We start from the raw sequence: 27,941 nt of genomic DNA on the forward strand, positions 1-27,941 counted from the left end.
TTTAGCGGCTCACACAGAGTGCAGTCTGGCTTGAACTCCTGGAAGCTTTTTCTCACTATAGTAAACTTTGTTGAATTGTCGAAATGCAGAGCTGTGCGAGATCCTGGGCGCTTATCACCAGCAGGACGGTTAATACCCGGCTGCACTACAAACCACAGTGTGTGAAGAACCTGTTTCAGAAAGCGCACGCCACTAACCAACTTTCGCACTTCTCCGCCAATGTAAGCCAGTTGAGAACTTCAGCTGCTTCGGGCTCCAGGATGATCGATAGGATACTACCAAGACATGATGATTTTTCTGAGAGACATATTGGACCTGGTGATAAGGAGAAGAGAGAGATGCTTAACACGCTCAGCCTTGGGGTGAGTTCATATAATAAAGACATTCAACATGCAACAGTGTTCCGTACAGTTGATTTGCATTATCGTCTTTTATATTAATTCGGCAAATTAGACTGTCAATAAAAAGAAGGAAATATGTCTCTGATTTGCAGAATATTTGATTTACAAGGGTCATATGTTGTTTTTTTTTGTTTGTTTTTTATCGACGTGGACATAGCATCAGAGACCTGTATTGTAACATGGTGGTTAGATGAAGGATCACAGTGTTCCGCACAGCTAATTGACAGTCACTGAGGTTATTATTAAATATTTTTACTTTAACCAAAACAAATATCTTAGCAAATACTCCTCCAGGTTCATTATTTATTTATTTATTATTTTTTAAAGAAGAAAAACTTACTCTTTACCACAGTTAAACCATATTGAACACTAATAAACAAACACTGACGCAAACATTTTGCAACGCATTTTATATTTATATTTATTTTTAATATATATATATTTAATTTAAACATAATGTAGTGTAATGTATTTGCAGTAAATCACACGGGTGACATTATTCCATTCAGTTTACTCGAAACACTTTAGAGTTAAACTGAACAAAATACTGTAGCCATTAGCTAATAATTATTAGCAAAGCATTAAAGCTAAGGTAATGGTATTCCGCACAGAGCTCCTCAGTGTTCCGTACAGTTGACCTTTTAAAGTCGAATTTCAAATTAATTTTAGTTTCATGCAAAAGTTTGTGCACCTCCTTTTCTGCTAATCTATGTGCCCATCTTCTAATCATGTGTTAAATTTCAGTATTTAATAAACAACAACCGTGGAATGTGCCATAATTTTGCATTAAACTGTATGCAGGTAAATAAAAGTGCTTGTCTCCTTGTTTGTTGACATCTGAAAAGGAACCCATGCCCTTGAAAAACCATCTATGTGTAAAAACTGCAGCATGGGAGGCATTTTAATATTGCACCTTGATGTAGGGTAAAGATTAACCTGTGCTTTAGCAATTTCTGTTATAACACAGCAAATTGGCATCTGAATAGCGGAAATAATCAAGGTGTTGAAATGGCCAGGTCAAAGTTCAGATCTGAACCCTGTTAAGATGCTGTGATGGCATTTTAAGACTGCTGCAAACAGCAGTCTTTTTTTTTTTGACTGGTTCATTATAGACAGGGTCTCAGTGGGTCCCACGCCACATGGGAAAACACTGAGCGAATGGCATGAGGGCATTCTGGACAGCACACTATTCCAAAGGAGAATTTACTTACTCACACCAAGGGCAAATTTAAAGTAGCCAGCCAACCTTCTGCATGGTTTAATCAGGTGGAAAACCAGAGTACAGGGAGGAAACCCATGTGGCTTTTGAAGAACATGCCAAACACTTCATGAACGGGGACAGAAAGTAACATGATCTCGGGATCTCACAATAAGAAGTGTGATGCACACATTGTACTAGCAGAAGAACTGAGAAATGATTGAAATTCCAAAACTGCCATGACATACATGTCATGAGTTCCATGCAGTTTATCATGGTGTTTGTGTGTCAAATTGTGTCTGCTGTTTAAAGTGTTCGTAGTGGCTCGTACAAATTAAAGCTGTGTTTGTTCTATTGATCTGAATAAAATTTAAATAAAACTTAATGTTACATTTTAGCTGTATGGAACACTAACAGTCGTACCTAATGTATAGAACACCATAAACTCAGTGTACATGTTTTGCATTTTGAGTGTGGCTTTTTGTGTAAGTAATATGACAAAGTTATATTACAGTATGTTACAGACAACTGATGTTGATTCACAGAGTTCTGTATACTGTGATTTGTCTGATTTGTTTGTTTATACATCTTATGTTTCTGTAAAATTACATTTAATGTAAAATCATTGCATTTATAAAAAGTGTTGTATACATTTTAAGGTATGCTTTATTAATTTGTTTTCAGTCCGTATCAGAGCTCATAGAAAGCACAATTCCTGCATCTATTCGCCTGCAAAGAGGTCTGAAAATGGATGATCCTGTGTGTAAGTGCTCCTCTTTTCTTTTCTCCTAACATGTGTGTGCATGTACTACTGTACAAGAAAAAGACAGCATGTGTTGGTTGTTGTTGTAATCTAACATTACTTTTAACAATATCAGTGCATGGTGTTATCCTGATCAGTGCTTTAGATAATGGAAGACAATGATAAAACTGAGATAAACCCAACACACAGTTAAGCCAGTTTCAATAGAAGGTGTGAATGTGAGATTTTTTTGGAACTGAAACAAAAGTGAGTGTCAGCTCAGAATGTAGGCTGCACGCTCTCTGTGTGCCAATAGATCTGACCAGACTTGTTACTCTTCCTCTTTTCCTGCCTTTGCACATATTTGGAGTTGTTTATTTGAGGGAAGCGCCTCCTGACGCCCCTCAGCCCTCTGCCAGTAGGATGGCTATTCGAGTGTAAAGTTCAGCCCCGAGCTGCCGTCACACTCACGCAGGGCCAGTTTGAGCTGGTTTAGCGTCAGCCTTACATCATGCCTCACACACTCGCTGCATGAAGAATAACCCACATGCTCAAACACAAAGGGTGCAGTTCCCTTGAATTTGAACGGGTGCTTAGAGTTTTCCATGAATGCAGAAGTGTAGGTTGATGTTATGTAAAATTTCTTTACTTTAAGCAGTGCACATTCACAATCAATTGAGATTAGTGTTTGTGTGTATGATTGATGTCAAAAGATTACATACACTTGTGTTGGACATGTATTTCATGTTCTTGTCTATAATCTGAATTGAGTTCTTTTAAAGGTATATTGTGGCTTTCTAATAATCGTCGCGTCAAAAATGTACAAACAGCGACTCAGATTTTTAATATGGTGGTGTAGAAAGTTCTCCCAATTCATTTAACTTTGGTGTGGCCTTTAAATTCATTGTAACTTATTGTTTGATTATAGCTAAGAGGCTGCCATTCAAGGAAGGAAAACACATTGTGCATGAGTGCACACTAATCATGGCCTTTTTTCCTGGAAAATGTACACTTCTAGGCAAAAGAAATAGGCCAGAACCAAAATTGCACCAATCTTTTAAGGAAAAAAAACAAGCCAGACATGCTGAAATAAGTTTTGTTTTAAACTGTTTAAATCTTTCCAGCCCCCCAACAGTTCACTGCAGTGACAAGCAAATGGTGGTGCAGGTGTCAGGAGTACATAGTTCTTAGTTTTTGCTAACATTCTGCCGAATGATTTGTTGTTCGAACCATGTGGGTTTTTAAGAATTAATGTACACATTATGTTTCTTAAATGTAGTTTTATGGGCGGTACGGTGGCTCGGTGGGTAGCACTGTCACCTCACAGCAAGAAGGTCCTGGGTTTGATTACAAACTAGAGATGGGACGATCGATCGGCTACGAATCGGTATCGGCCGATTTTTTATCAAAATATGCGATCGGCGATATTTCCTAAAAGTAGCCGATCCGATCGTGTGATATATAAAGACCATGTTAAGTTAACAGCTCAGTGGATTGATCCAGACTTTGAGCTACGAAGCACCAACCATCACATCACCATTCATCAACAATCGTACAGAAACCATCGTGAAAGCTCTTACGATGTAATTTTGCTGATTGTAATATTTACTTTAAAAAGATAATTCAACCCGGTCACATCTGAGTCGATTCTATCAGCACGTTATATAAACTCCTGGTTCACTTTGGTAAATCGTGAGCGGTTCTTACTTGTGATGTAGATGAGAACAGAAAACGTTACAGAGCCAATCCGAGGCAAAAGTTTATTCATTACCAAATTCGTTAGTTCAGGATCATCTGCTGAACTTTTAGAAAACTTTTAGCTCCTTAGACGGAACGAGACTGACTCGGTTACAGATCTGTGGTAATAGCAGTTTAATTAAGCTTTTTAATTAAGCTTTTTAATGTAAGAGAGTCACACAAAATGTTCTGTAGTAGCTGGTGTTTATTTAAAACCACGACATTTAATTAATAACAGTAAACACGGAGAGATAACTGAGAAGAGAAACTTACGCTTCACATAAAAACGAATCAACTCATGAATCAATGAATCACTTATAGCGATACTGTGAACAAAGCGTGTCTTCTAAAGGCACAAACACACACACACGTGCTGCTCCGGTTTATCTTTACTGTGAGGCTCTTTTTAAGTTTATTTACTGCTAATCCCACGCCTCCACCCCCCCGATCGCAATCGGCTATCGGCCGATGTCCCTGAAAGGAGATTGGAGATCGGAATCGGTGCCAAAAACCCCGATCGGTCCATCTCTATTACAAACATAAATCATATTATTAAAAAATGCATACGGCCAGTATTATTTACTTTAGATTAGGAGCAAATGTATTGCAGAGAAAGGATCCAGACAGAAACTGTATGTTCCAGATTACGATTAACATATATTGAATGTCGAGTTTTGCACTTTTTGCAAGCACATTTCTGTTCAACATGATTGCAGATTATAACTAGCGCCTGAATGCTTAGTGTTTTGCATTTGAATTTGGATTTTAAATTACAGTTCTACATATATTTGTAAAGGAACAAGCCAGTAAACAATCATTTTTTTATTAGCAAGGAGGTCTTTTCAATGCAGCACTGTGTCCAGATGTCAGTTTCGCCTGCTTGTGTTGTCGTAATGAATCAAGCCATGCTGAAGAGCTCCATGGGGGACCATACTGGATTTTGCTAGTTTAACTGCCAAGAACTGGGTTTGCGATTCCACCAGGAGATCCACAGATCAACAGTTAATGCAACCCCACTTAGGGAAATGCTTTTAAACATAATAAGAAAGACGATGCTTCTATTATATTTACCTGCTCTAATATTTATTTAACAATATATTTACCTGCTCTAATATTTATTTAACAAGGTAAAATAGTTAGGATAACAGCTTAGCTTATTCAGACTCGGCTGTCTGAATTGTTTACCTAATATGATGTGGTTGTGAATTTTAGACAGTATTTCCGCAGTACACAATACATTGTGTGACCTTGTTTTACAGTTTATGATAGTTTATAGTCAATGTAGTCTTGCATATCTTGCAGGTGAGTGTGTGTTTCCATATGAGTCTGTTCTGCTGGATTGGTGTTGCCCTGCTGAGTTGCTGTGTTACTAAGCTACAACACAATGCCTTAGGGATTCCAGCGTGCTCTGGCTTCAATGCCACTTGGCGACTGGAATAAAATTAAGCAAAATCTTGCACTTTTTTTCCCTATCTATTTTTGCACCTGGTTCTTTTTTTTCTTTTAATCAAGTTGTTTCTGGGATTCCAGTGTACTCTGGTTTCAATGGCTCTTGGCAACTGGAATAAACTTGGGCAAAATCTTGTGTGAAGCTTTTGACCTGTGTTTGAATAACTGAATGCATCACACTGCTGCTGCATGCCTTTGGTAATTAGACAAATTACCAAGTGTACAGGTGTTTTCAAAGTGGTCAATTATTGTATGTGGAGTCCATATAGTGAACAGTAAGGTAAAACTAGAACACAACAAGGAATCTAAGCCCAACTCTCTCTCTCCAGATCCTTTAGGTTCTCTCTAGTAGACTACTCTCCCTACTGCTTGCATTGCAGCTTTTTTAAGGGCATTAGGATTGAACATGGATAACCATGGCTAAAATATTCTGTGCTCTTTTGTGCTCACACCAATTTTGTGCGGATTCTGACATATTAGATTAGATTATTGTCCAGCTGTAAAATAACACAGATGAGTTGTGGAAAGGCTTTTAAAAGGGGGACTTCACATAAATGGCCATATGCAAAAGAAGAGCTACTGTAGCACAACACACCGAGTGTGGGGCTGCATAACTGCAAGCTGGTCAGAGAGCACATGTTGACCTATGGAAGAGATGATGCACTATGGGAACAAGGCAAGCCAGTGGTGGCAATGTGATGCTCAGAGCAATGTTCTTGCTTTGAAAGCATGGGTCCTGGTTATTACTTTGACATGTACCACCTACCTGAACATTGTTGCAACCAAGTACACCCATGTAGGGGGATCTACACAGTATTAGGCAGGTGGTTTTACTGTTATGGCCGATATGGTGTGTACAGAAAAATACTATTTAAATTGTTGTCGAGTGTTTATCCAAATATGATTGCCTAGACCAGAAAAACTCATTTATTTAACTAGATTTTTTTTATTATCCTATTATTAAACAAGCACATTCTTAAAATTTTATTCTCCATCTCAACAGCTTTTATTCCAAGAGGGCAAATCCTCTGGTTTCCTGGAGGTCCTATTCATGCATTTCTTATCTTGTCAGTTCAAATTAGATTGATTCGCAGCTATTTGTTCATGTTCATGCAGAGTTGTTCATGTTCAGCAAAGCATGAGAATGACCACGACTATTCATCAGTTGTGTTATGCTACTGACTGTTAGAATACTGATTCCTAAAATTAAACTGTGTATTTTGTAAACTTTTTGAATCAGTGTTGAAAAAATTGTACTTACTGTCCACAGGTGAGAATCAGATTCTTGAGACGCTCCAAAAGATTGCTTCCAAGAACAAGATATGGAGGTCCTACATTGGCATGGGTTATTATAATTGCTCTGTCCCTCCTGTCATACAAAGAAATCTTCTTGAAAATTCTGGATGGTGCGTCTGTGTCTTTCTTTTTTTTTTATCTGTGTAAAACATGACTTTAAAATCCCAATAAATAAAAAAAATATGTGACATGTCCACCTAGGGACATGCCTAGAAGTTAGTTAGCTGAGCTTATATGATGACATAAGTGGAAGGTTGCGATTCATGTGTGCTTTTAGGATTTATTTACTAGTAGCCAAACATATCAATTAATGTCTGCCTTTGTCCAGTGTAAGGAAGAATTGGTAAGAAAAAAATACATACTTGCATAGATGGTGTGCAGAATCTGGCAGGCTGATTGCACTAATTACTTCCACATGTGTTTTATACAGCCTTGTCAAATATTTTTAACTGTTTGGGCTGAAGGGACAGTAGGGCTGTTTGAGGCCCTGTATAAGAGGGTTATTCACCTAAATGTGGATCAGTTCTGATTTGCTCGGGTTTAATTCCACTTAGAAGTTACCTAATATGACATCTTTGCAACATACTTGTCCTGGGTTCATCTTTTATGTCTTAAAACTTATAAGTTTTTCTTGTATCTTTCATCATTGGGCTCAGTTACTAGATCACATATCACACTGCTATATGGACAACATGAAAGAAAGGTGGACCAAGAACTGACTTATGGGAACAACCCTTTAGTTAGACTGTTATGTAATTAAATCTAGACCTTTGTAGACTATCTGGCAGAATTGGCCTTGTTGATAAATAGAAAATCTGATCAGTAAGTGGCTTCCAATTAGTTTATCTTTTGTAAAACAGAAAAAAGAATGTGTCCACTTGACTATTAACGTCTAATTAATAGCCTGGCTATTAAAATCTCTCACTCCATAGGGTGACCCAGTACACCCCATACCAGCCTGAGGTCTCGCAGGGTCGCCTGGAGAGCTTGCTTAATTACCAGACCATGGTGTGTGATCTTACTGGCATGGCAGTAGCCAATGCTTCACTGCTGGATGAAGGCACTGCAGCTGCTGAGGCCATGCAGCTCTGTCACAGGTTAGAACATCTACAGAAGCTACAGCGTGCAATAAAATATTTTCTTCGGCCATGTGACTAATGACTACCATATGTCCTTAGGCAGAACAAGAGAAGGATTTTCTACATCGATCCTCGTTGTCATCCACAAACTATTGCGGTGGTCCAGACCAGAGCAAAGTACTTTACCTTGATTTATAATTAAAATGAACAGTATATCATGCACGTGAATAGTTGTTAATGCTAATTTATGACATGTATATGTTTAGCTACATCGGAGTTCAGACTGTGCTTAAATTGCCACATGAGATGGACTTCAGTGGGAAGGATGTGAGTGGGGTGCTGTTCCAATACCCTGACACTGAAGGCAGAGTGGAGGACTTCTCTGAACTTGTGGACAGAGCCCACAAGGGTGGGGTATGTATGTGAAGCTGGACCTTTTGTTAGCCGAGGGAGCCCCAGCTTAACCTGTGTAGAATTAATTGCCTTGGGTTTTGAAATTTTGGGTTTTTGTTTTTTTTTGTAAATAAAAAACAGAGGAACCTTAGAAGAATACACACTTGTTAGGAATTAAATAATTAATTTGTTAAAGTCTAAACTGCATGTTAAAATATCTCCAAACGCTTAACACTTGCTTCCTTTTGCCTCAAGGCTCTGGCTTGCTGTGCTACTGATCTGTTGGCGCTTTGCATCCTGCGTCCACCTGGCGAGTTTGGGGTGGACGTTGCTCTGGGTAGCGCCCAGCGCTTTGGAGTGCCTCTCTGTTATGGCGGACCTCACGCTGCCTTCTTCTCGGTCAAAGAGAACTTGGTCAGGATGATGCCAGGAAGAATGGTTGGAGTCACAAGGTAGGTTTATATAATATATTTAATCCAGGAATGTTTTCCTAATGTACTTTTTATGATAGACACGTACTTCACTCAGAATTTATTGAGATTTGGAACAGCACTTTTATCCAAAGCGACTTACAGTTATGACTAAATACAATTTGGGGAATTTTAGGCTTAAGGGCCTTGGTCAAGGACCCTAAGGTAGCAACTTGGCAGTGATTGGGCTTGAACCATTCAGGAACGTTCTAGTCCAGTACCTTAACCACTGAGCTACCACTGCTAGTTGCTGAAGTTTAAATGTAATATTTTCTTTACATCACAGTGACACATTAGAATTAGTGTGTTAGGGGTATTCTTCATGTGTGTCAAAGAATGCTTGTACCACTCTTCACCCTTACAGGTTGGCACTGACTGCATTGTAAAAAAAAAAAAAAAAAAGTGTCATGGCTCCTTGTTATTATTGTTTTGGTCTGAGTAGTTAATTACAGAATACTATTTGAGAGGTTTTTGGTGTGCTTGGGTTTGCTAGCCAACTCCACTGAGATCCTGGGTTTGAATCTCAGTGGTGCTATTGATCGGTCTGGGGTTGTATTGGCTGAACCATCTAGCCAGTTGAAGGTGCACTTCTCTGTGCGCTCTCAGTTCCGGTCCCAAGCCCGGATAAAATAAGGCGGACTGTGTCAGGAATTTCATGCAGTGTAAAAGCTCTGCCATATCAGGTATTAAAACCATAATGAATCGCTGTGGTGACCTCTAAATACAGAAGCAGCTTAATTTATATTGACTAAAGTGTATGTGAAAGAAAGGGGGGCACACTCACTACATTCCAATATCTTCTTTGATTTTTTTTTGTGCAGAGATGCCGCTGGTAAAGATGTGTATCGTCTTGCCCTGCAGACCAGAGAGCAGCACATCCGCAGAGACAAAGCCACCAGCAACATCTGCACAGCTCAGGTGCAAAATTATAAAGACTATCAGTAGCAACACAGAAGCCATCCTTGACATTTTTAGTTCAGTGTTAGAAATATCATGGGTGCCATAGTAGTTTAGTGCGGCACCACTGAGCCTTACCTTTGCCACAGGCCAGGTCTAAAGAGCACTCCACAGACACAATTGGTTGTGTCTGAGGGAGGGAAGTCTGCTTCAACCATTTCTCCTACTGTCTGGTCAAGTCATCGGACTAGCAGCAGAAAAATACCTAGAGTGCAATGGGGAAATGTCTTAATTGGGCAGTAAAATGTATAGTATGGATTATACTGCAAATCAATATTATTCAAGTGAATATTATTTTGTATTGTTAGATCTCTTATGCCTAGCAAATTGCTATCAATGACTCGTACTTTTAGGCCCTGTTGGCGAACATGGCTGCTATGTATGGACTATACCATGGCTCCCAGGGTTTGAGACACATTGCTGAAAGGACTCACAATGCAACGCTTGTTCTTGCTGAGGGTTTGTTATCAGTGTTATTATCTTTATTGGCCAATAATTACAATTATGTAAACAATAGTGTCTGCTGACTTATTGCTAAAAATCCTGCCGTCTCAGGGCTTGTTAGAGCTGGACACAAAGTGCAGCACAAAAGCTTTTTCGACACACTGAAGATTCACTGTGGCGTGGCTGCTAAAGACATACTAGAGAAGGCTGCGCAGCGTCAGGTCAATCTACGGGTTTACAGTGAAGGAGTGGTGAGTATTTCTGAGTACGTCTGAAAAAGCAATTAAAAAAGATATAAGAAAAAAATAGTCTGTATAGAGTAGTGTATTAGTCATATGTAAGCAAATATTATAGAAATAAACTTTGCTCTGTTCATAAGGTGTCAGTTGTTTATTAATACTGTTGGTTAAAAAGTCTTTTTAATTCATATTAAAGTATAGACTTCTTTGTTAGTGATTAACAGATTAATTATTAATATCCCTTAATAATATCACATAACATCTAATAGATTGCCAACCAGGGTAAAAGTCTATTGGCTTAAATGTAATAATTTCTTCACAAAGTAATGGCAAATTTAGATTTGCAGCATTTAGCAGCCAAATAACAAATACGACTGACTACAATTTGCTCAGTTGAAAAGGGTTAAGGGCCTTGCTAGAGAAAATATTTCTAGTTTATGTTTAGTGTTGTATTTAAATGAATACTGTTTTAATTCACAGTCTTTTTTGTTTTGGTTAGCTATAATAACACTTTCTCAGTATATATTTATTTAATGTTTCAGCTTGGAGTGTCACTGGATGAGACCGTTACAGAGAGAGACTTGGATGACCTGCTCTGGATCTTTGGATGTGAATCATCTGCTGTAAGTGCTTAAACACACTAAGTGAAATTTGATTTATTTTAGTAGAATTCAGGTGTTGTTGGCGTATCATGTTGTGGGTTCCTGTGCTTTTGCTGAGCTCATACATACCTAAACATGCGGTTATTGCAAGTCGGTGGATTCAAAATTGTAAAAAATATGGAGGATTCAAAAATTACAACCCCAGTAGTTTATACATCAGAGGATTGGCTAGACTATGCAATCACCTTCACACCTTTTTAAACTGTATTTTTATAATTGTTGTTGTATTTTTATAGTTGTTGTGTAAAGATCTCTAAAGACTACATTTTGTAGCTGGTTAGGTTTATTTTTAATGTCCTGATAAGTTTTGCTTCATTAATGTAAGTTTTCTGAATACTATGTGATGCCCAGTATCATTTGCAGAATAGAAGTCTAATATTATAATGCTCCTACATCCATACTTCACAGTAGATTTGGTCTTGTTCCTTTTTCAAACAGGATAAGCTGATTTACAGTTCTTCTTTTATTGATTATTGTTTAACAACTAACCAAACTGGTTAAATACTCCTCACAAGTGGTTGAATACTCCTCACTGAAGGACTTCACTTGTTTATTTTTCTTTTTTCCAATCTGGTAAAACCAGAGTTAATTGCCCATGTAAATACTGTACATGTAAGTTAAAATGTTATGCAACAGCCAAATTGCTAACTGCATGACAGCAGAAGACTGCTTTCATAACCTGAAATTCAATACCAGCTTGTTACGCCTATTCTAAGAAAAACTTAGAATTAAGTAAAGAATTTATTTAATTGTTATGTTTTACCATTGCTTTATCCTGGACAGGCTCGTAACGGGTTTTGTTTTACTGGAATCACTGGTTGCAGTGCAGTAGCACACCCCAGACAGGGGTCCTCAAGTTAGGGGTGATCTTTTATGGGGATTTGTATTGTTTGGCAATGTTGGTCCGGGTGTGGACTTCTGAGCAAAGTGTTATGTAAAACACAGTAAACAGTTAAATCCCTAACAATTTTTAAACCCCTGGCCAAGGTTGCCACTGACATAAGGGCTTGAACTTAAAACCGTTCACCCCATGATATAACAATGTTTTATTGCACCTATAGTTGATGCTTATTGTTTTTGTCTTTTTTCTTGTTTTAGGAGCTTATTGCTGAGAAAATGAGTGAAAGAACCAAAGGCCTGTTAGCAAGTCCTTTCAAGAGAACCAGCAAATTCCTCACACACCCAGTATTCAACAGGTTTGTTATGAAGTGGTGGTGTTAATGGTAATTTATTGTTTGATTAACCATAATATGGCAACATGTTTATGTCCTTGTCTAATTTGTATACAGTCAACTGGCTTGCTGCGTTAGCTGAGTTTTATTCCTGTGCTGTTAAAAAGTCACAAACAAAGCTTTAATATAATTACATTTCATCAAGTTATTTATTTATTGTTTTTATATAGGTAATTCCTTTGTTTTGCATTTTTAGTTATCACTCCGAGACCAACATAGTGCGCTATATGAAAAGGTTGGAGAATAAAGACATTTCACTTGTGCACAGCATGATTCCTTTGGTAAGTAAAAATACAATGGATTTAAAAAATTGTTATTTATACATAAACATGATATTGAGATTTGTGTTCACATGCAGGGATCCTGCACAATGAAGCTGAACAGCTCCTCAGAACTCATGGTGAGTCAGACTTCCTCATGGTAATCATGGATTGCATTGTGGGTGTTGCCAGGGGTTATGTCTGGCTCAAATTTCAGAATGTGTGCAGTCACCAAGACCATCCAGCCAACATTGTTAGGAATGTGCAGGCCTACCCCGTACTTAACGGCTAGTCAATGTGACTTTCTTTGCTTACTCCTGTTTATTGACCCTCACTTAGACAAGTCCATTCATGAGTGTTTTTTTTTCCCACTTGTTGACAGCCAATCACCTGGCAGGAATTCGCTAACATCCACCCATTTGTGCCTTTGGACCAGGCAGAGGGTTATCAGCAGCTTTTTAGACAGCTGGAGAAGGATCTTTGTGATATAACCGGATACGACAAAATTTCCTTCCAACCAAATAGGCAAGCATTGTATTTGTAATACATTGTTTTATTTAATCTACAGTAATATAAATTTTTACTTTCATAATTATTCATACTCCTGGCTGACTAAAAGGTCTTCAGGTTGTATTGGAACACAAGTAAAAAACACTTCTACCTTTTATGTCTATTAAACATACTGATTAAAGATTTTCATTCCATGCATGAACATTATGTAACTGATTTATTGTTAATTTACTGTTTTTATTCTTTTTTGTACCAACATTAATATTTCTGGTAACTGTAATGTCCTGGAATTCTTTAACCATTCTCAGAAAACTTTAAACCTCGAGTATACGAATATGCTGTCTAACAAATGTTGATAAAACATTTGCTCTTCCTGTAGACAGATAAGCTTATTAATTACTGTTAATGTTTAGCATATGTGCTTAGACAGCCCAAACGTCTACTACTTAATACAGTATCTGTTCCATACTGCACTTTGTCCATACTGAAATAACACAGGAAAGAAACTTTGAACTGAAATCTGCTGAGGCTGTGTCGCTGATGCCAGCTAAAATGTTTGATTATTTCCCCCTCCTACAGTGGTGCCCAGGGAGAGTATGCTGGGCTGGCTGCAATCAAAGCCTATTTGAACTCCAAAGGAGAATCCCACAGAACTGTGAGTATCCACTGCCATAGTCAAAAGGAAAAGCCTATTTACTTAGACAGAAAATCACATGCTTAAATCTTCATTGCTGTAATCAGAACGGATTTATGTACCAATGAGCACTGTAAAGAGGTAAGAACAGACCAATGACAGATAAAGAAATGAACCGTTAAAGCTGTCTGATACTCAGCTGTTTGAACAAAGTTATTAAGTGCAAATATCCTTTAAAACTTTAAGCTCTGCTGAGTCATCGATACCTGTGACATGTTGCAACATCCTGGGAAATGAATTAGATGGTGGTAGGAAGAGGATAAATCTAACAATGTTCCAAACACTACACAAGGAGATCACAACACCATAATACAAAGCAGTGATAAACCAGTGTAGACAAGGTAATAACACTAGTGCAACTTGTAATCTGCTGTATTATAAGCAGATCTTAGATAGCAGACAGGTTGCTAGAACAGCCAGGGTCCAAACTGCCATGGTTAAGCAAATAATGAGATAGAAATTATCCACCCATCTCAGTAGGGCTAAAGCACTTTGCTAGTGTGCAAAATTCCTTATTTGGTGACTGAAAGCTCTGAGGCAAAACTTCATAAACAAACTGACCAGGTCTCTGTGCCCTGGTGTCCTAGTACAAAATGTTCAAAATGGACTTTAAAGTTGTTGTAGGATTTTATGTTGTGATTGGCCTATAATTATGGATGATATGCAATACGGGTCGTAATTTTATTATTAGCTATCGGAAGAAGGTCCTGGGTTTGATTTCCAAGTGTGGAGCGGTCCAGGTCCTTTTCTTGTGAAGTTTGCATGTTCTCCCGGTGTCTGTGTGTTGCCTCCCAAAGTCCAAAGACATGCAAGTGAGGTTAATTGGAGATACGAAATTGTCCATGACTGTGTTTGGCATTAAAGACTTGATCTGATTAATCTTGTGTAACCAGTAGATTAGAATAGAATGCCTTTATTTGTCATATATACATATACACATATACAGAACAATAAAATTCTCTCTTTGCATATGCCAGCTTGTTTGGAAGCTGGGGTCATGGTGCTCCTGGAGCAGAGAGGGTTAGGGGCCTTGCTGAAGGGCCCAACAGCTGCATGGCAGAGCCAGGATTCAAACTCTCAACCTTTCATTTGATAGCCCAAAGCACTACCCACTAGGCTACCACTGTCATTACCTGTCCTGTCATGAATGTAATCAAAGTGTGTAAAACATGACATTAAAATCCTAATGAATAAATAAATAAAATTAACTACAAGTTATGAAATATTTTGATGTAGTTGACATTTCTCCCTGTTTTGCTAGGGCAGGTATCCACAGCCACTAAGCTATTTGCTAATAAACACTGATTAGTCACAAGAACAAACAAGTGAGGATACAGTCCTGAAGTCTGGGTTTGCACACCATGCAGTTTAATCTTGGAAAGTTGGATAAAACTACATAAAACAGTTTTAGAAAGACTCATATGTCTCCCAGCATTATGGGTGATGAAAACCTCTACCCAAATAACTTTGATGCACACCACCACAGTTAAGACTCTTGGGGTAGAGAAACATGCCAGTGCTTGTCTGTGAACATTTTGATTGTTACAGATGTGATGTTAGTTTGTACAACACAGAAGTGTTCCTTTCACTTTCTTGCTTTCTTTTTTTAGCACTGTTTATGATAATAACACAGTTATTTATCATATTAAAACACTGCCCACCTTCCATAGTGATGACCAGCCATGTCATATTTTCAATTTAGCCTGGTGTCTTTTTGTAAATAGATTACAGTTTACTTAAATGTCTGCACATTTCTGGAAATGGTTAATCTTACTGTTTCTGTTTTAAACCATAGGTGTGCTTAATTCCTAAGTCTGCTCATGGAACCAACCCTGCCAGTGCTCAGATGGCTGGCATGAAAGTGCAGGTTGTGGAGGTGGACAAAGATGGCAGCATTGATGTCGCTCACCTGAAAGCAATGGTACATTTATTTATTGTGCTTTATTTCAAATAGGTATATTGCAACAAAAACTGGCCAGTCTATTTGCTAATATGCACTTGGGAGAGAAAATACAATACCCAGAGGAAACTCACATGGACACAGTTATAACATGCCAAATTTCTCACGGACTGTAACGGGAGCAAATAATAAACTCAAGTCCCCATGATGCTGAAATAGCTGCACGCACTTTACCCGCTGTGCCTCTGTGCCATCCAGCAATGGTACAAAAGACAGAATATTTTATACTTCAACAGCACAATATACTAATAGTTGTAACAACAGTTCTTGTATGAAGCCATACAATGAAGTCTGAATTAGATTTATAAAAATATTTTACTTTACTGGGGGAACTTTACCATTAAGTTGTAATGCTAAAGAATGAGGAAGATGGTCAAACATTTTATTTTATTTGTTTATTTATAGTGCTAAAATATATATATAAATAGGCTTAACATCTTTCAATCAGGTGACACCGTGGCTCAGTAGGTAGCACTGTCACCTCACAGCATTGAAGGCCCTGGGTTTGATTCCCAGGTGGACCGATCCAAGTCACTTTCTGTGTGAAATTTGCATGTTCCCCCCATGTCTGGGTTTCTTCCGGGAGCTCCGGTTTCCTCCCACAGTCCAAAGACATGCAAGTAAGGTGAATTGGAGAAAGAAATTGTCCATGACCGTGTTTGACATTAAACTTGAGCTGATAAATCTTGTGTAACCAGTGATTACCTGTTCTGTCATAAATGTAATCAAAGTGTGTAAAACATGACTTTAAAATCCTAAAATAAATACATATTTTTCAATCATATTTATGAACTTTACTTGTAAACAAACATCTAAGAGCTGGTGCTATAAATACTAATAAATTACCCATTTTTTGGGTACTTTTTAGGTAGTATATACACATGTAAACAAACCAGACAGTAATGTATCAAACAATGACAACATTGATCTTGCTCAGCTGAAGGCAATGGTAATGCAAAACATATCACAGACAGCTGGCATTAGCAAACAAGCTAAAGAAGCAAAATAATTGTAATATATTACAAATATATATTAATTGTAATTGCCCCCCCCCCATACTATATAAAATAAAATATTGCACTTTTAAAAATGTTGCTTTGTGTAATGTTAGGATTCGTCAGTGTTTCCATCAGTTGTTGATATGGCGTGAATGCTTTACAATAGCTGGACACCCCCCACCCAGGGTTTAGTTCACGGCTACGGCTTTGGACTTTTCGCCCACTGTCCAAACGAGTGTCGCCGTACCAATTGAAAAAAAAATGTATATAGTGACCTCTGCTGGTAAAGCAGTAGAATTACGTTTTTGTAATTAAATTGTGTATAAATTAGCAGCAAAGTAACTCTTTTGTAGCAGACATCTGATGGTGAGACTTTGATTAAATTATTCATTAAATAATCATCTGCTAAATGCCAAACATAAACATTTCCTGTTTATTTAATTGTGTCTCCCACAGGTGGACAAACACAAAGACAACCTGGCTGCCATAATGATCACATATCCCTCAACTAACGGGGTGTTTGAGGAGAATGTAAGTGAGGTGTGCGAGCTCATTCACCAGAATGGAGGACAGGTGTATCTGGACGGTGCTAACATGAACGCACAGGTCAGAGCAGTTCCTACGGCAGCATTAGAGGATTACCATGTATTTTGCCATCTCATTAAAGCCCTGTATGCTTACCTTGTGACGTAAACAGGTGGGATTATGTCGGCCTGGAGATTACGGCGCAGACGTTTCTCACCTGAACCTTCACAAAACCTTCTGTATTCCTCATGGAGGCGGAGGCCCTGGTATGGGTCCTATCGGAGTGTACGTTCAGCTTTCTTTCAAAAATCATGTTGGTTTATGGTTGTGTATTCATGCAGAGACCGATTTCATGTCTGGAGAACTTAAAAAGATGTTAATGTTACTGTGAAAGCAAGTGTGGGATTTTCTCCCAATTTTTCATATTTCCACCTCTACTGCTGCAAACCTCTACTCCTGACTGACGTGGGCCATAACTAGCTGTCCCCCTCCGACACAGATGCAATAGCCCAGGTCACAGAGAAAAAAAATTATAATTAAATAAACAAATTTTAACAAGCACATAAACAAGAAATTAACTTGTCCATGTATGCCCCCATGTGGAGGCTTTGTTACATATTATAAACCACAGTGGGACCAGATTGCCACTTTTTATGAAGTATATTGAAAAACCCTGCAACAGCCGATTGCTTATTTTTACCTGAGCATAATCCCCTGCCTCATTGTGCAGGTGCCATTGATCAGCCAGCAGAGGTAATAATTTTCCAGTGGAGGGTCTGAAAGGATTCCTCATAACTGCTTTAATTATTTTCTGTATAGGTGCCCGACTGACGGCAGCAACTGACTTGCCTTTTATAAACCACATATAGGGATTTGTCTTTTAGAATTAAAGATTAATTCCAAAGTATATATAAGATTGTGGTACAAAGCCAGCATTTGATGACTGAGTTGACACATTTTCTCTATGGTCCAGTAGCCCAAACTGTAAAAAATTACATTAAGCCAAGTTATTTAAACCATCCCATAGAGCTATATATTTTTTATAACAAGGAAAACCATTCTGTTTCAGAAAGCAGCATCTTGCTCCGTTCCTGCCAAGCCACCCAGTGGTAAACATCCAGTCTAGCAACACAATAAGCTCACTGGGTACAATCAGTGCTGCACCCTGGGGCTCAAGTGCCATTCTGCCTATTTCTTGGGCTTACATAAAGGTAAGATTAAAAAAAAAACACTTACTAACATGTTGGAGGATTATAAAAGCCATGAGGAGTGTCTACTGCATGTGCAAGCTGCAAGACCAGTTTTGGTTGATTTGTTGCAGCCTAATCTTGATGATTAATGTGGGAAAAAGCGATAGGCCCAAAATAAACTGCAGGCAGCACCTCCCCATGTTTCGGGATACATATGGCCACTGTCGTCGGCTTGTATTACAGCTGTTGACTGTTACTCCCTATGTTGTGCATGATGTAGCCATTAAAATGATTTAGGATTCACTCTGCCAGAGCCTTTTTAAGAAAAGTGCTAAGAGCAGAGATTTGTTTTTTGAGGAGTTAATTTCCAAAGTATAAGATTGATGCTGTTATTGATGCAAATCTGATATGGAAGGACACTTTCCTTTTTTCTACCTCACTCTTGTTTAAGGGCAGCATAGATTAATGAAGTGAACTATAAACTTTATACCTTCTGTATTTTTTTTTAGATGATGGGCTCTAATGGCTTAAGGCATGCTACAGAAGTGGCCATCCTTAATGCAAATTATATGGCAAAGAGACTGGAAAGCCATTACAAGATCCTGTTTAGGGGGTCCAAAGGTAAACACCAGTATAGTTTAAATATTATGTAATCATTTTTTATTTCAATTGAAATGTTATCCCTTAAATTTCATACTTTCTTTACAGGATTTGTTGCTCATGAATTTATCCTGGACGTTCGACCATTTAAAAAGTCTGCCAATATCGAGGCGGTGGACATTGCTAAAAGACTACAGGATTATGGTACTCATCATTGATCCTCGTACACTATCAGCTGAGAAATAATGATTAATGTACTAACTTCTGAAACTTTTTACTAGGTTTCCATGCACCTACCATGTCTTGGCCTGTGGCTGGAACGCTGATGATTGAGCCCACTGAGTCAGAGGACAAGGCTGAGCTTGACCGTTTCTGTGACTCTCTAATGGCCATTAGACAGGAAATTGCAGACATCGAGTCAGGCAGAATGGACTCTAGGGTTAACCCACTAAAGGTACATAATTAGAGGAGTATATGCTGAACTAGTTAAACACTTAACACCCCCTGCTAACGTGCTTAAGATCAAGTGTACAATCATACAGCCCTTTAATCTTAAAGTACAAACATTAACAGATTAGTTGTACTGAGGATCTTAGTGTTAAACATCAGGCCAGTTTTACATCACTCGCAACAGATTTCCAAACTGCCTCTTGAAGTAATGTAATATACATTAAGCTTTTGCTTGGCCATTAAAAATGCTTCGGATTGGCATTACACATGCATTTTAGAACTGTTGATGATCAGCTAAAGTGGTGTAAATTAAGCCACCACTGGACTGATGTTCTGTGGTGTGAAGAACCAAACTTAAATAAAATGCAGCCTAATTGACTCGTGTTTTGTTTTAGCAAAATGGAAGTGAATCCCTGAAGTCATGTTCCACTACAAAAGAGTGGATGCTGAGCACTGACTCCTTAGTCTAAAACTATTATGTTCAAGTGGCCACATACAGTATGTCTGATCATATAGTGTGTAGCAAGTCAAAGCCTTGAAGCAGGAACTGAATCAAACTCTTGTTGTACACAGATGGCACCTCATTCTCTGGCATGCATTGCTTCATCCACATGGGACAGACCTTACTCTCGGGAGTACGCTGCCTTCCCTATGGTATGTGTTTTATTCTTCTAAAACTTCAATGTGGATGGTTAAGCTCATATATTGCGGGTTATTGACATATATAGCACACACTACACGTCTCATTTTGTGACTAGCTTTAGGAAGCTTAAAGAAATGTTCCCCGACTGCAGACAAATACACACACAATATAAAAATAAGAAAAGACCAGTTAAACAAACAGTAAATTCAATCCAGTGTTTATCCATTTACATTTTCAGCATTTAGCAGACATGTTTATCCAAAGCAACTTGCAATTATCATTGAATGCAATTTGAGCAATTGAGGGTTGAGAGCCTTGCTCAGGGCCCAACAATGGCAACTTGGTGGTGATGTGGCTTGAACCGGCAACCTTCGCATTACTAGTCAAGTATCAAATTTGCTCAATTATTTATAATAAATTATAAACGTCTGGCCAAATTTATCAATTTTGTAATGGCTGTATATAGATTTTAACATATTTCCTTTTAATTTAAATAAATCTTATTGAATCAATATGGGTTCTGTCACTTTTAATTACTAAACAGCGTGCAGTCATGGTCTTCTGCAGCGTGCTTACTTTGTAAGTGAACAGCAGGTTTTAAGCCTAATCATATTTCTCTGCTTGTTGTCAAATATTTAAATCCGATATAGTGATGTTTGTAAATGCAAACTGCTTTTGTTAAGTTTGAGAAAGCTGGTGCAAATATGCATATGATCAGTCTATAATAAGTGTTGTTAAAATAATGAATATGATTTTCTGCATTTGCTTAAAATATGCTTTCTGAATGCTCTGAACGCTCCGTTTATGTATTTAATGTAACCGTTTTATATTATGGCCAGTTATTTAGCCATGCAAACCTGTTCATATAAAATACAATGCTGTTTGATACATCGATGAGTTGTATAAGCTTGCTGAATAAAGGTAAAGCATTGAAGATGAACCGTTACCAATTAAGTGTTTATCATGCTCTACTAAAACTAATTCCTATTCCTACATGCACCTTATCCCTAGTTCACACTACACGATCTTTGCCCCGATTTTCGCTTGGCTAGATTTGCCAGCTCTGGAGCAACTCGGCGTGCACTCGGCGATCAAAACTCCACTCTTAATCGCTATGTGTGAACTACTCAACAACTCGACCCAAGCGGCTCACAGTGCTTGGCGACCGAAGAGAGATTTCTAGCTTGTAAAATATCTGGATCTGAGATGCCCGACTGGCAATGAGTGCTATGTCGAACAGCCAATGAGAACGCAAGATATGAGGGGAAACGCAGGGTAGGTGTTGTAAAAAGGTGGGACGGGGGCATAATATAGATTATATCAGAATACATTGGCACACACACAAGTATTACAGTATTTCTGACCTTATCATTCTTTACAAAACACCAACGCTGCATTGCAGAAAATATTTATTAACCTCTAACTCCCTATAGAACAATCCAAGCCAAATCCACTCATTCATTTTATTTTTTTTCTCCTTGATTTTACACTGCACATCAGCGCACAAACTTTGCTCGCTCACCACTTGTTGATGTGCATTTTTGGACGTGGTATCATAAAACCTTTCGTCACCTCTTGCATTTGTTTTCGTGAAAAAAAAAAAAAAAAAAAAAGTAGTTTGGGAGACCAGAGAAGCTCGCCTGCGATTCCAGTTGGTGATAGATGGTGTAGTGTGAAAGCCACACCGACTTGAAAGACTCCTGATTACAAGAGATCCAGTTGTGTAGTGTGAACTGTACAGCGACCTGATGACTTGTGTAATGTGAACTTGGCATTACAGAAACCTTTACGATGCTTATTTGCTGAGTTTTCTTTCTCCCGTTGCAGCCATTCGTCAGACCCGAGACCAAATTCTGGCCCACAATTTCGAGGATTGATGACATCTATGGCGACCAGCATCTGGTGTGCACTTGTCCTCCAATGGACAGTTATGAATCTCCTTATGAAGAGTGTGCATCCTCGTGACCAAGTTTCTACTCAACTTCCCAAGCAAATCCAGCAAATAATTTGTTTTATCTTGGTTTGAATAGCTGTGCCTTGTTTCGCAATTACTGTACATCCCATAATATCTATAGTGCTACTAAAAACTTAGGCAACTTGATTTAGCGACCTTTGTGTATACGTTTGTTTTTATATTTGTGTGTGAATCTTGATGTATGGATTTCGGTTTGATTGTATGTAGGTGTAACTTACTGTTTCTGTGCTCGATGTTCACATTGATTTTTATACATGTAATCATTTCAAATTTTTTAAAGAATTAATAAATGTCCCTGTGTATAGAAATGTAATAAATGTTTATTAATCTGTTTTATTAAAACCTGTGGTCTTCATTTCATGCTGACTGTGGTTCCTCTTCTTCCACAAATTGCCAACAACTATTCCCAAAAATAATAGAAGTCCTAAGTTCCGATTTGATGCAAATTTCTTCCAGCAGTCCTCAGGTTTGTTGATGTCCAAAAAATAGATCTGAAAATCACAATGTTAAAAGTGGTATTAGTCACTGAATGTTGTATACTTATAACTTTCATAAATGTATTGTACATTATTATGGCTACATGCTGAATTAGACTAACCTGTTGAGCTAGATGAAGACCGACTGCGGACACAGCTGCATAGTACGGGATCGTCTGATCAGTATTGGCGCCGGCCAGTACCAGTCCAGACAGCATGGAAACAGTAAAAGCACTCAGCCATGGTTTGGTCTGTTCCTGGAACCTTAGAGCTGTGGACTTGACGCCCAGTTTAATGTCGTCATCTTTGTCCTGCTCAACAGAGACTCCATTAATAATGAGCTTAAATTTTCGATGGGGTAGACATTTATTCATATTAATCAAGACTCATGTCATTACCTGATGGGCATAGATTGTGTCGTATATGAGTGTCCACATCACACCAGAAAAATACAGAGGCAGACACACAGACCAATCACATGATCCCATCACAGCAGACCAACCAAGCAAAGCTCCCCAGTTGAAGGTAAAACCTGAAAGAAAAGATGTTGATGTTTAAAATATGGCATTTTAATATCTTACAATTGATTTGAACATTTTAAACCCAAGAAAATCTTTTTTTTAATTGTTTTTGTTAACTTTCTAAAGCTAAAAGGTGACATTTGTAGTAAATACCTAAGACGAGCTGAGGCCAGTATGTTATTCTCTTCATTAGGGGGTAGGTAACGACCAGAGATAATGATGCTGCACCAAGGGCTATGCTGAAATATAAGAATTAAAAAGAAAGTGTAAAACACATTTAAACATATTTATTTATTTTAAAGACAGATATTAAATACCTGTAATAGTTAAGACAGAGCAGAATCCCCAATGCTAAGCTCAGCTGCCCCCCTAGGAAGACTAAAGCTTGGAACTGAGTGATCTGTCCTGCTGCTATGGGCCGCATGGCCGTCCGGGTCACCTTAAAAGCAGCAAATACAAGATTAATTAAACAGAACTGAAAATACTGATACAGTTTCACTGTATTATACATAATAGCATGAATTAGTATTAGAATAGTATTAGAATAATACAATAATAATACATTTCAGAGGTAAGGCTGACTAATTTGTAGACTATATTCAGGGAGCAGATTAAAAGACAAACACACAGGGTGCTTCAGTCCCAGTTCTGAAACAGTGACTTTATTCTTGAAGCATTACTTGTTTATTTTTTTTGTTTATAAAACTTTATTTTTTATATTAGGGAGGTGGACGGAGTATAGATAACTAGTATATCTAACTAGTAGAATTGGTTGAAAAGCACTGACTTTAGTTTGAAACACCACTTCACCAGTAGTAAATAATTCAGAAAAGTATTCGTGACATGCAACCCTAAACTACAGACAGCCAACTCTTCCAGTGTATGCTGGTTATTGAGGTAAATAAAGGTCATAGGGTAAAGCTGCAAGTCTTTTGGTTCCAGTCAAGCTATTTTGGTTCCAGTATGCAGTAAAATGTAATGCATGTCGTGTGACACAAACACAAAGGTATAGGTTTGTGCAGAGCAGTTGTTTGTTTATGTAAATGCTTTTTTTTTTTACAATGATTGCTGCTGTATTGTGTTTAATGAATGAAATTCATTTCCATGTATTTATTTGCAGCATTAACATCTAAAACTTGATTTATAACTGTTACCTTTAGATGAATGTGTTTAATATACAGACTGAATAAATTTAATAGTTTTCCTTTATTAAGTCATTTGTTTATTATTGTGTTTATACTTATCAATATCTAGTTATACCAGTACCAGTCTGACAAAATACCAACTGAATGTATGTTGAATGTTGTTTCGTTAATTGTGGATCAGGGGGACAGGTTACGGCAGAAATACCTTCTTATCGAAGTCTTTGTCCCACATGTCATTAATGGTACAGCCAGCTCCTCTCATTAGCAAAGCTCCAGTGCCAAACAGTGCCAACATCTGCAGGTCAGGTAAGCAGCCTGGTTCTGCAGCCAGCGCGATGCTCCACGTACATGGCAGATACAGGAGCCATGTCCCTACAAGCAAAAAACACTTAGGAGCAGAAGGCAGGGATCTCACTGAGCTTGAGACAGAGCCACCAACTTGATAGGTGGGATGAAATATATTGTAACGCTTGATTCAGATTTGACATACTAAATGGCCACATGTTCATGGACACTGCATATATTTAGTGGGTTCAGCTAAGTAAACCAAGCCAAGCCCTGTTGAAGCTGCCTTCATGTACTGTAAAGACAGTGTAGTTGAGCACTGATGCATGTCATACAGAAATAAGCACTTTGTAATATTTTTGACAATAACATAGTAATACAACATGTATCTACTGTATGAGCTTACCAATAGGTTTATCCAGTCTCATTAACCGGAGGTACGGCTGTACAGGTGCTGGGGCTGCATTTACTATCCCAGCAGGAGACAGGCTCAGACATCTTTTGTTGTTAAGTCCATAGATATGAACTGCTGCAGAAGCAACTCTCAGTTTAAGAAAGTCTTTCTTGATACATGAGGATCCTGTACTGTAATTTCTTGTATCCTTTTGAACAGTTGTTAAGGTGTAAACACTGTATGCTGGAATTCTTTTCAGTGTATGTGAGTTGAGCAGTTTCAAATATTTGGTGGACATCATCATGATTGCTGTGACTCCGGGAGCAGCCTACATGCCATGAACATCTGAGGGAAAACATAAACATATACTGCATATATAAACATACACCATAAGACCAATGTTTACATACCTAATAAATACCTAAATTTTGTATCCTATGCATGCACCATAAAAAGGGTTTACATGTATATAGAATCATACTGTAAATTTTTATTTTTATAGCTTGTTTTTATAGTTAGTGAATGTTGTATGTTGTATATATGTTAGAAGTTGTTGTCTGATGTGAGCTGCTGTAACAAAAAAAATTCCTGCAAAGGATCAATAAAGTATCTATCTATCTATCTATCTATCTATCTATCTATCTATCTGTCTATCTGTCTATCTATCTATCTATCTGTCTATCTGTCTATCTATCTATCTATCTATCTATCTATCTATCTATCTATCTATCTATCTACAGTAGTGTTAAAAAAAAAATAGCAGTGATTTTAAAAAAGTGAATAAAGCACAAAATCATTATAATAACTTTTATTTCCATAAATGCAAATGCACTAAAAATACTACACTTTTAATTCTAAATCAAAACATTAACAACATTTAGCCAGTTTGTGTTCATTCTTTACAGAAAGTTAAGAAAAATGAATATTAGGCTGTTCAAAAAAATAGCAGTGCCAGCATTCTTCTTTAAAAACTCAAAAAATGTATCTATAAACTGAAAATGTTTGAGGTCTAACTTTACTTTAAACTACTGAACTAATATTTAGTGGCATAACAATTGTTTTCCAAGATCTGTGTTGCATGGAGTCGACCAACTTCTGGCACCTCTGAACAGGTATTCCAGTCCAGGATGATTAGACGACATTCCACAGTTCTCAAAAAAACGTGTTTCAGATATCAGCCCACAAGTTCTCTATGGGATTGAAGTCAGGGGATTGGGCTGGCCACTCTATTACCTCAATCTTGTTTGTCTGTAACCAAGATGTTTTGGGTCATTGTCATGTTAAAACACCCATTTTAAAAGCATTTCTTCTTCGACATAGGCCAACATGATCTCCTCAAGTATTCTGATATATTTAATCTGATCCATGATCCCTCGTATGTGATAAATAGACGTAACACCATGGTATGAAAAACATCCTCATATCATAGTTTTGTACCACCGTGCTTTACTGTCTTCACAGTGTACTTTGGCTCGAATTCAGTGCTCGGGGGTTGTCTGACATACTGTCTACGGCCACTAGACCCAAAAAGAACAATTTTGCTTTCACCAGTCCACAAAATGTTGAGCCATTTCTCTTTGGACCAGTCAATGTGTTCTTTGGGAAATTTGAACCCATTCAGGACACGTCTTTTTCTTAATAACGGGACTTTGCAAGGAATTCTTGCTGATAAATTGGCTTCACTTAATCATCTTCTGTACTCACTGGGAACTTCAGATGTTCCTTGATCTTTCTGGAGGTAATCATTGGCTGAGTATTTGCCATTCTGGCTATTCTTTGATCCATTCGAACAGTAGTTCCACGCTTCTTTCTGCATCTTTCAGGTTTTGGTTGTCACTTTAAGGCATTTGAGATCATTTCAGCTGAGCAGCCTATCATTTGCTGCACTTCTCTGTATGTTTTTCCCCTCTAAAATCAACTTTTTAATCAAAGTACGCTGTTCATCAGAACAATGTCTGAAACAACCCATTTTACCCAGTATTTCAGAAGGAAATGACCAACCTGTGCATGACCAACCCGCTATGACCAACCTGTGCAACATTTGCCACCATCCTACCTTAAATAAGGGCCAAAATTGACACCCGTTCTTCTGCAGAATGAATGACTTCACCAATTGAACTCCTCACTGCTATTATTTTGAACAACCCCCTTTCAATCAATGCTTCGATTACTCAGAATGAACGGCATGCATACTCTACTACACTTTCAAGTAAATTTTTTGCTATGTAGAAATAGCATTTCTACTAAAAACAGTGATTTATCAAGTTAATGGTGTTGGACTGCTATTTTTTTGAACACCACTGTATATGTCAATCAATCTATCTATCTATCTATCTATCTATCTATCTATCTATCTATCTATCTATATGTCAGTCTATCTATCTATCCATCCATCCATCCATCCATCTATCTATCTATCAATTAACCATTTATGTACAAATGAGCTGTATCTTTTTATTCATCAATCAGTGGGGCACTGTGGCTCAGTGAATAACACTGTCACCCCACGGCAAGTAAGTCCTGGTTTTGAACCCCACGTGAGGCGGTTCAGTGTCTGCGTGTTTTTCCTTCAGAAACTCCGGTTTTCTCCCACAGTCCAAAGACATGCAAGTGAAGTAAATTGGAGATACAAAATAGTCCATTACTGTGTTTGACATTAAACTTGTGAACTGTTAAATCTTGTGTAATGAGTAACTACCGTTTCTGTTATAATTGTAACCAAGAGTGTGTAATAATAAATATTCATCAATCCTCAGTAACCACTGTTGGTTTAAAGACAATCCGGACAACACTGGGTGAAGGTTAAAAACATCCTATACGGTATTCAGTGACATTAATGGAATGTCCGACTAATGCTAATAACTTGTCGCTTGAATTATTTAAACACTGGTCATGAAAACGGTAATTGTAAAACTTTAATTATCTGCTTGTTTCTAACTTACATTAATGTTTTGACAGCACCGCGGTGACATGAACGGTTGTGTTCTGTAGATCTACTGTTCCCCTGGAAACACGG

The 27,941-nt window shown here is 37.9% G+C and overlaps 2 protein-coding genes across 2 annotated transcripts; one reads left to right on the forward strand and one right to left on the reverse strand.

Annotated features, from left to right (window-relative positions):
• gldc (glycine dehydrogenase (decarboxylating)) lies at positions 1 to 22,470 on the forward strand. Its single transcript, XM_063017606.1, has 25 exons — positions 1 to 362; positions 2,284 to 2,362; positions 6,798 to 6,933; positions 7,756 to 7,920; positions 8,002 to 8,079; positions 8,169 to 8,316; positions 8,551 to 8,747; positions 9,587 to 9,683; positions 10,076 to 10,181; positions 10,278 to 10,417; positions 10,948 to 11,028; positions 12,166 to 12,263; positions 12,496 to 12,580; positions 12,658 to 12,699; positions 12,942 to 13,084; positions 13,649 to 13,724; positions 15,559 to 15,684; positions 17,178 to 17,327; positions 17,419 to 17,531; positions 18,316 to 18,457; positions 18,946 to 19,057; positions 19,145 to 19,240; positions 19,318 to 19,490; positions 20,060 to 20,140; positions 21,957 to 22,470. Exons 1-25 carry the CDS (start codon positions 84 to 86, stop codon positions 22,092 to 22,094), a joined length of 3,081 nt encoding a protein of 1,026 aa, XP_062873676.1. The 5' UTR covers positions 1 to 83; the 3' UTR covers positions 22,095 to 22,470.
• On the reverse strand, positions 20,331 to 27,930 carry coq2 (coenzyme Q2 4-hydroxybenzoate polyprenyltransferase). The gene is made up of 8 exons (XM_063017607.1): positions 27,868 to 27,930; positions 24,938 to 25,270; positions 24,452 to 24,618; positions 23,419 to 23,540; positions 23,255 to 23,340; positions 22,979 to 23,112; positions 22,703 to 22,891; positions 20,331 to 22,595 (listed from the first exon to the last, which is right to left on the reverse strand). The coding sequence occupies exons 2-8, from the start codon at positions 25,227 to 25,229 to the stop codon at positions 22,428 to 22,430; spliced, it is 1,158 nt and encodes a 385-aa protein (XP_062873677.1). The 5' UTR covers positions 25,230 to 25,270; positions 27,868 to 27,930; the 3' UTR covers positions 20,331 to 22,427.
• Between the last annotated feature and the right edge of the window lie 11 nt (positions 27,931 to 27,941).

The sequence above is a fragment of the Trichomycterus rosablanca genome, chromosome 21, assembly GCF_030014385.1.
Source record: "Trichomycterus rosablanca isolate fTriRos1 chromosome 21, fTriRos1.hap1, whole genome shotgun sequence".
Classification (NCBI taxonomy): Eukaryota; Metazoa; Chordata; class Actinopteri; order Siluriformes; family Trichomycteridae; genus Trichomycterus; species Trichomycterus rosablanca.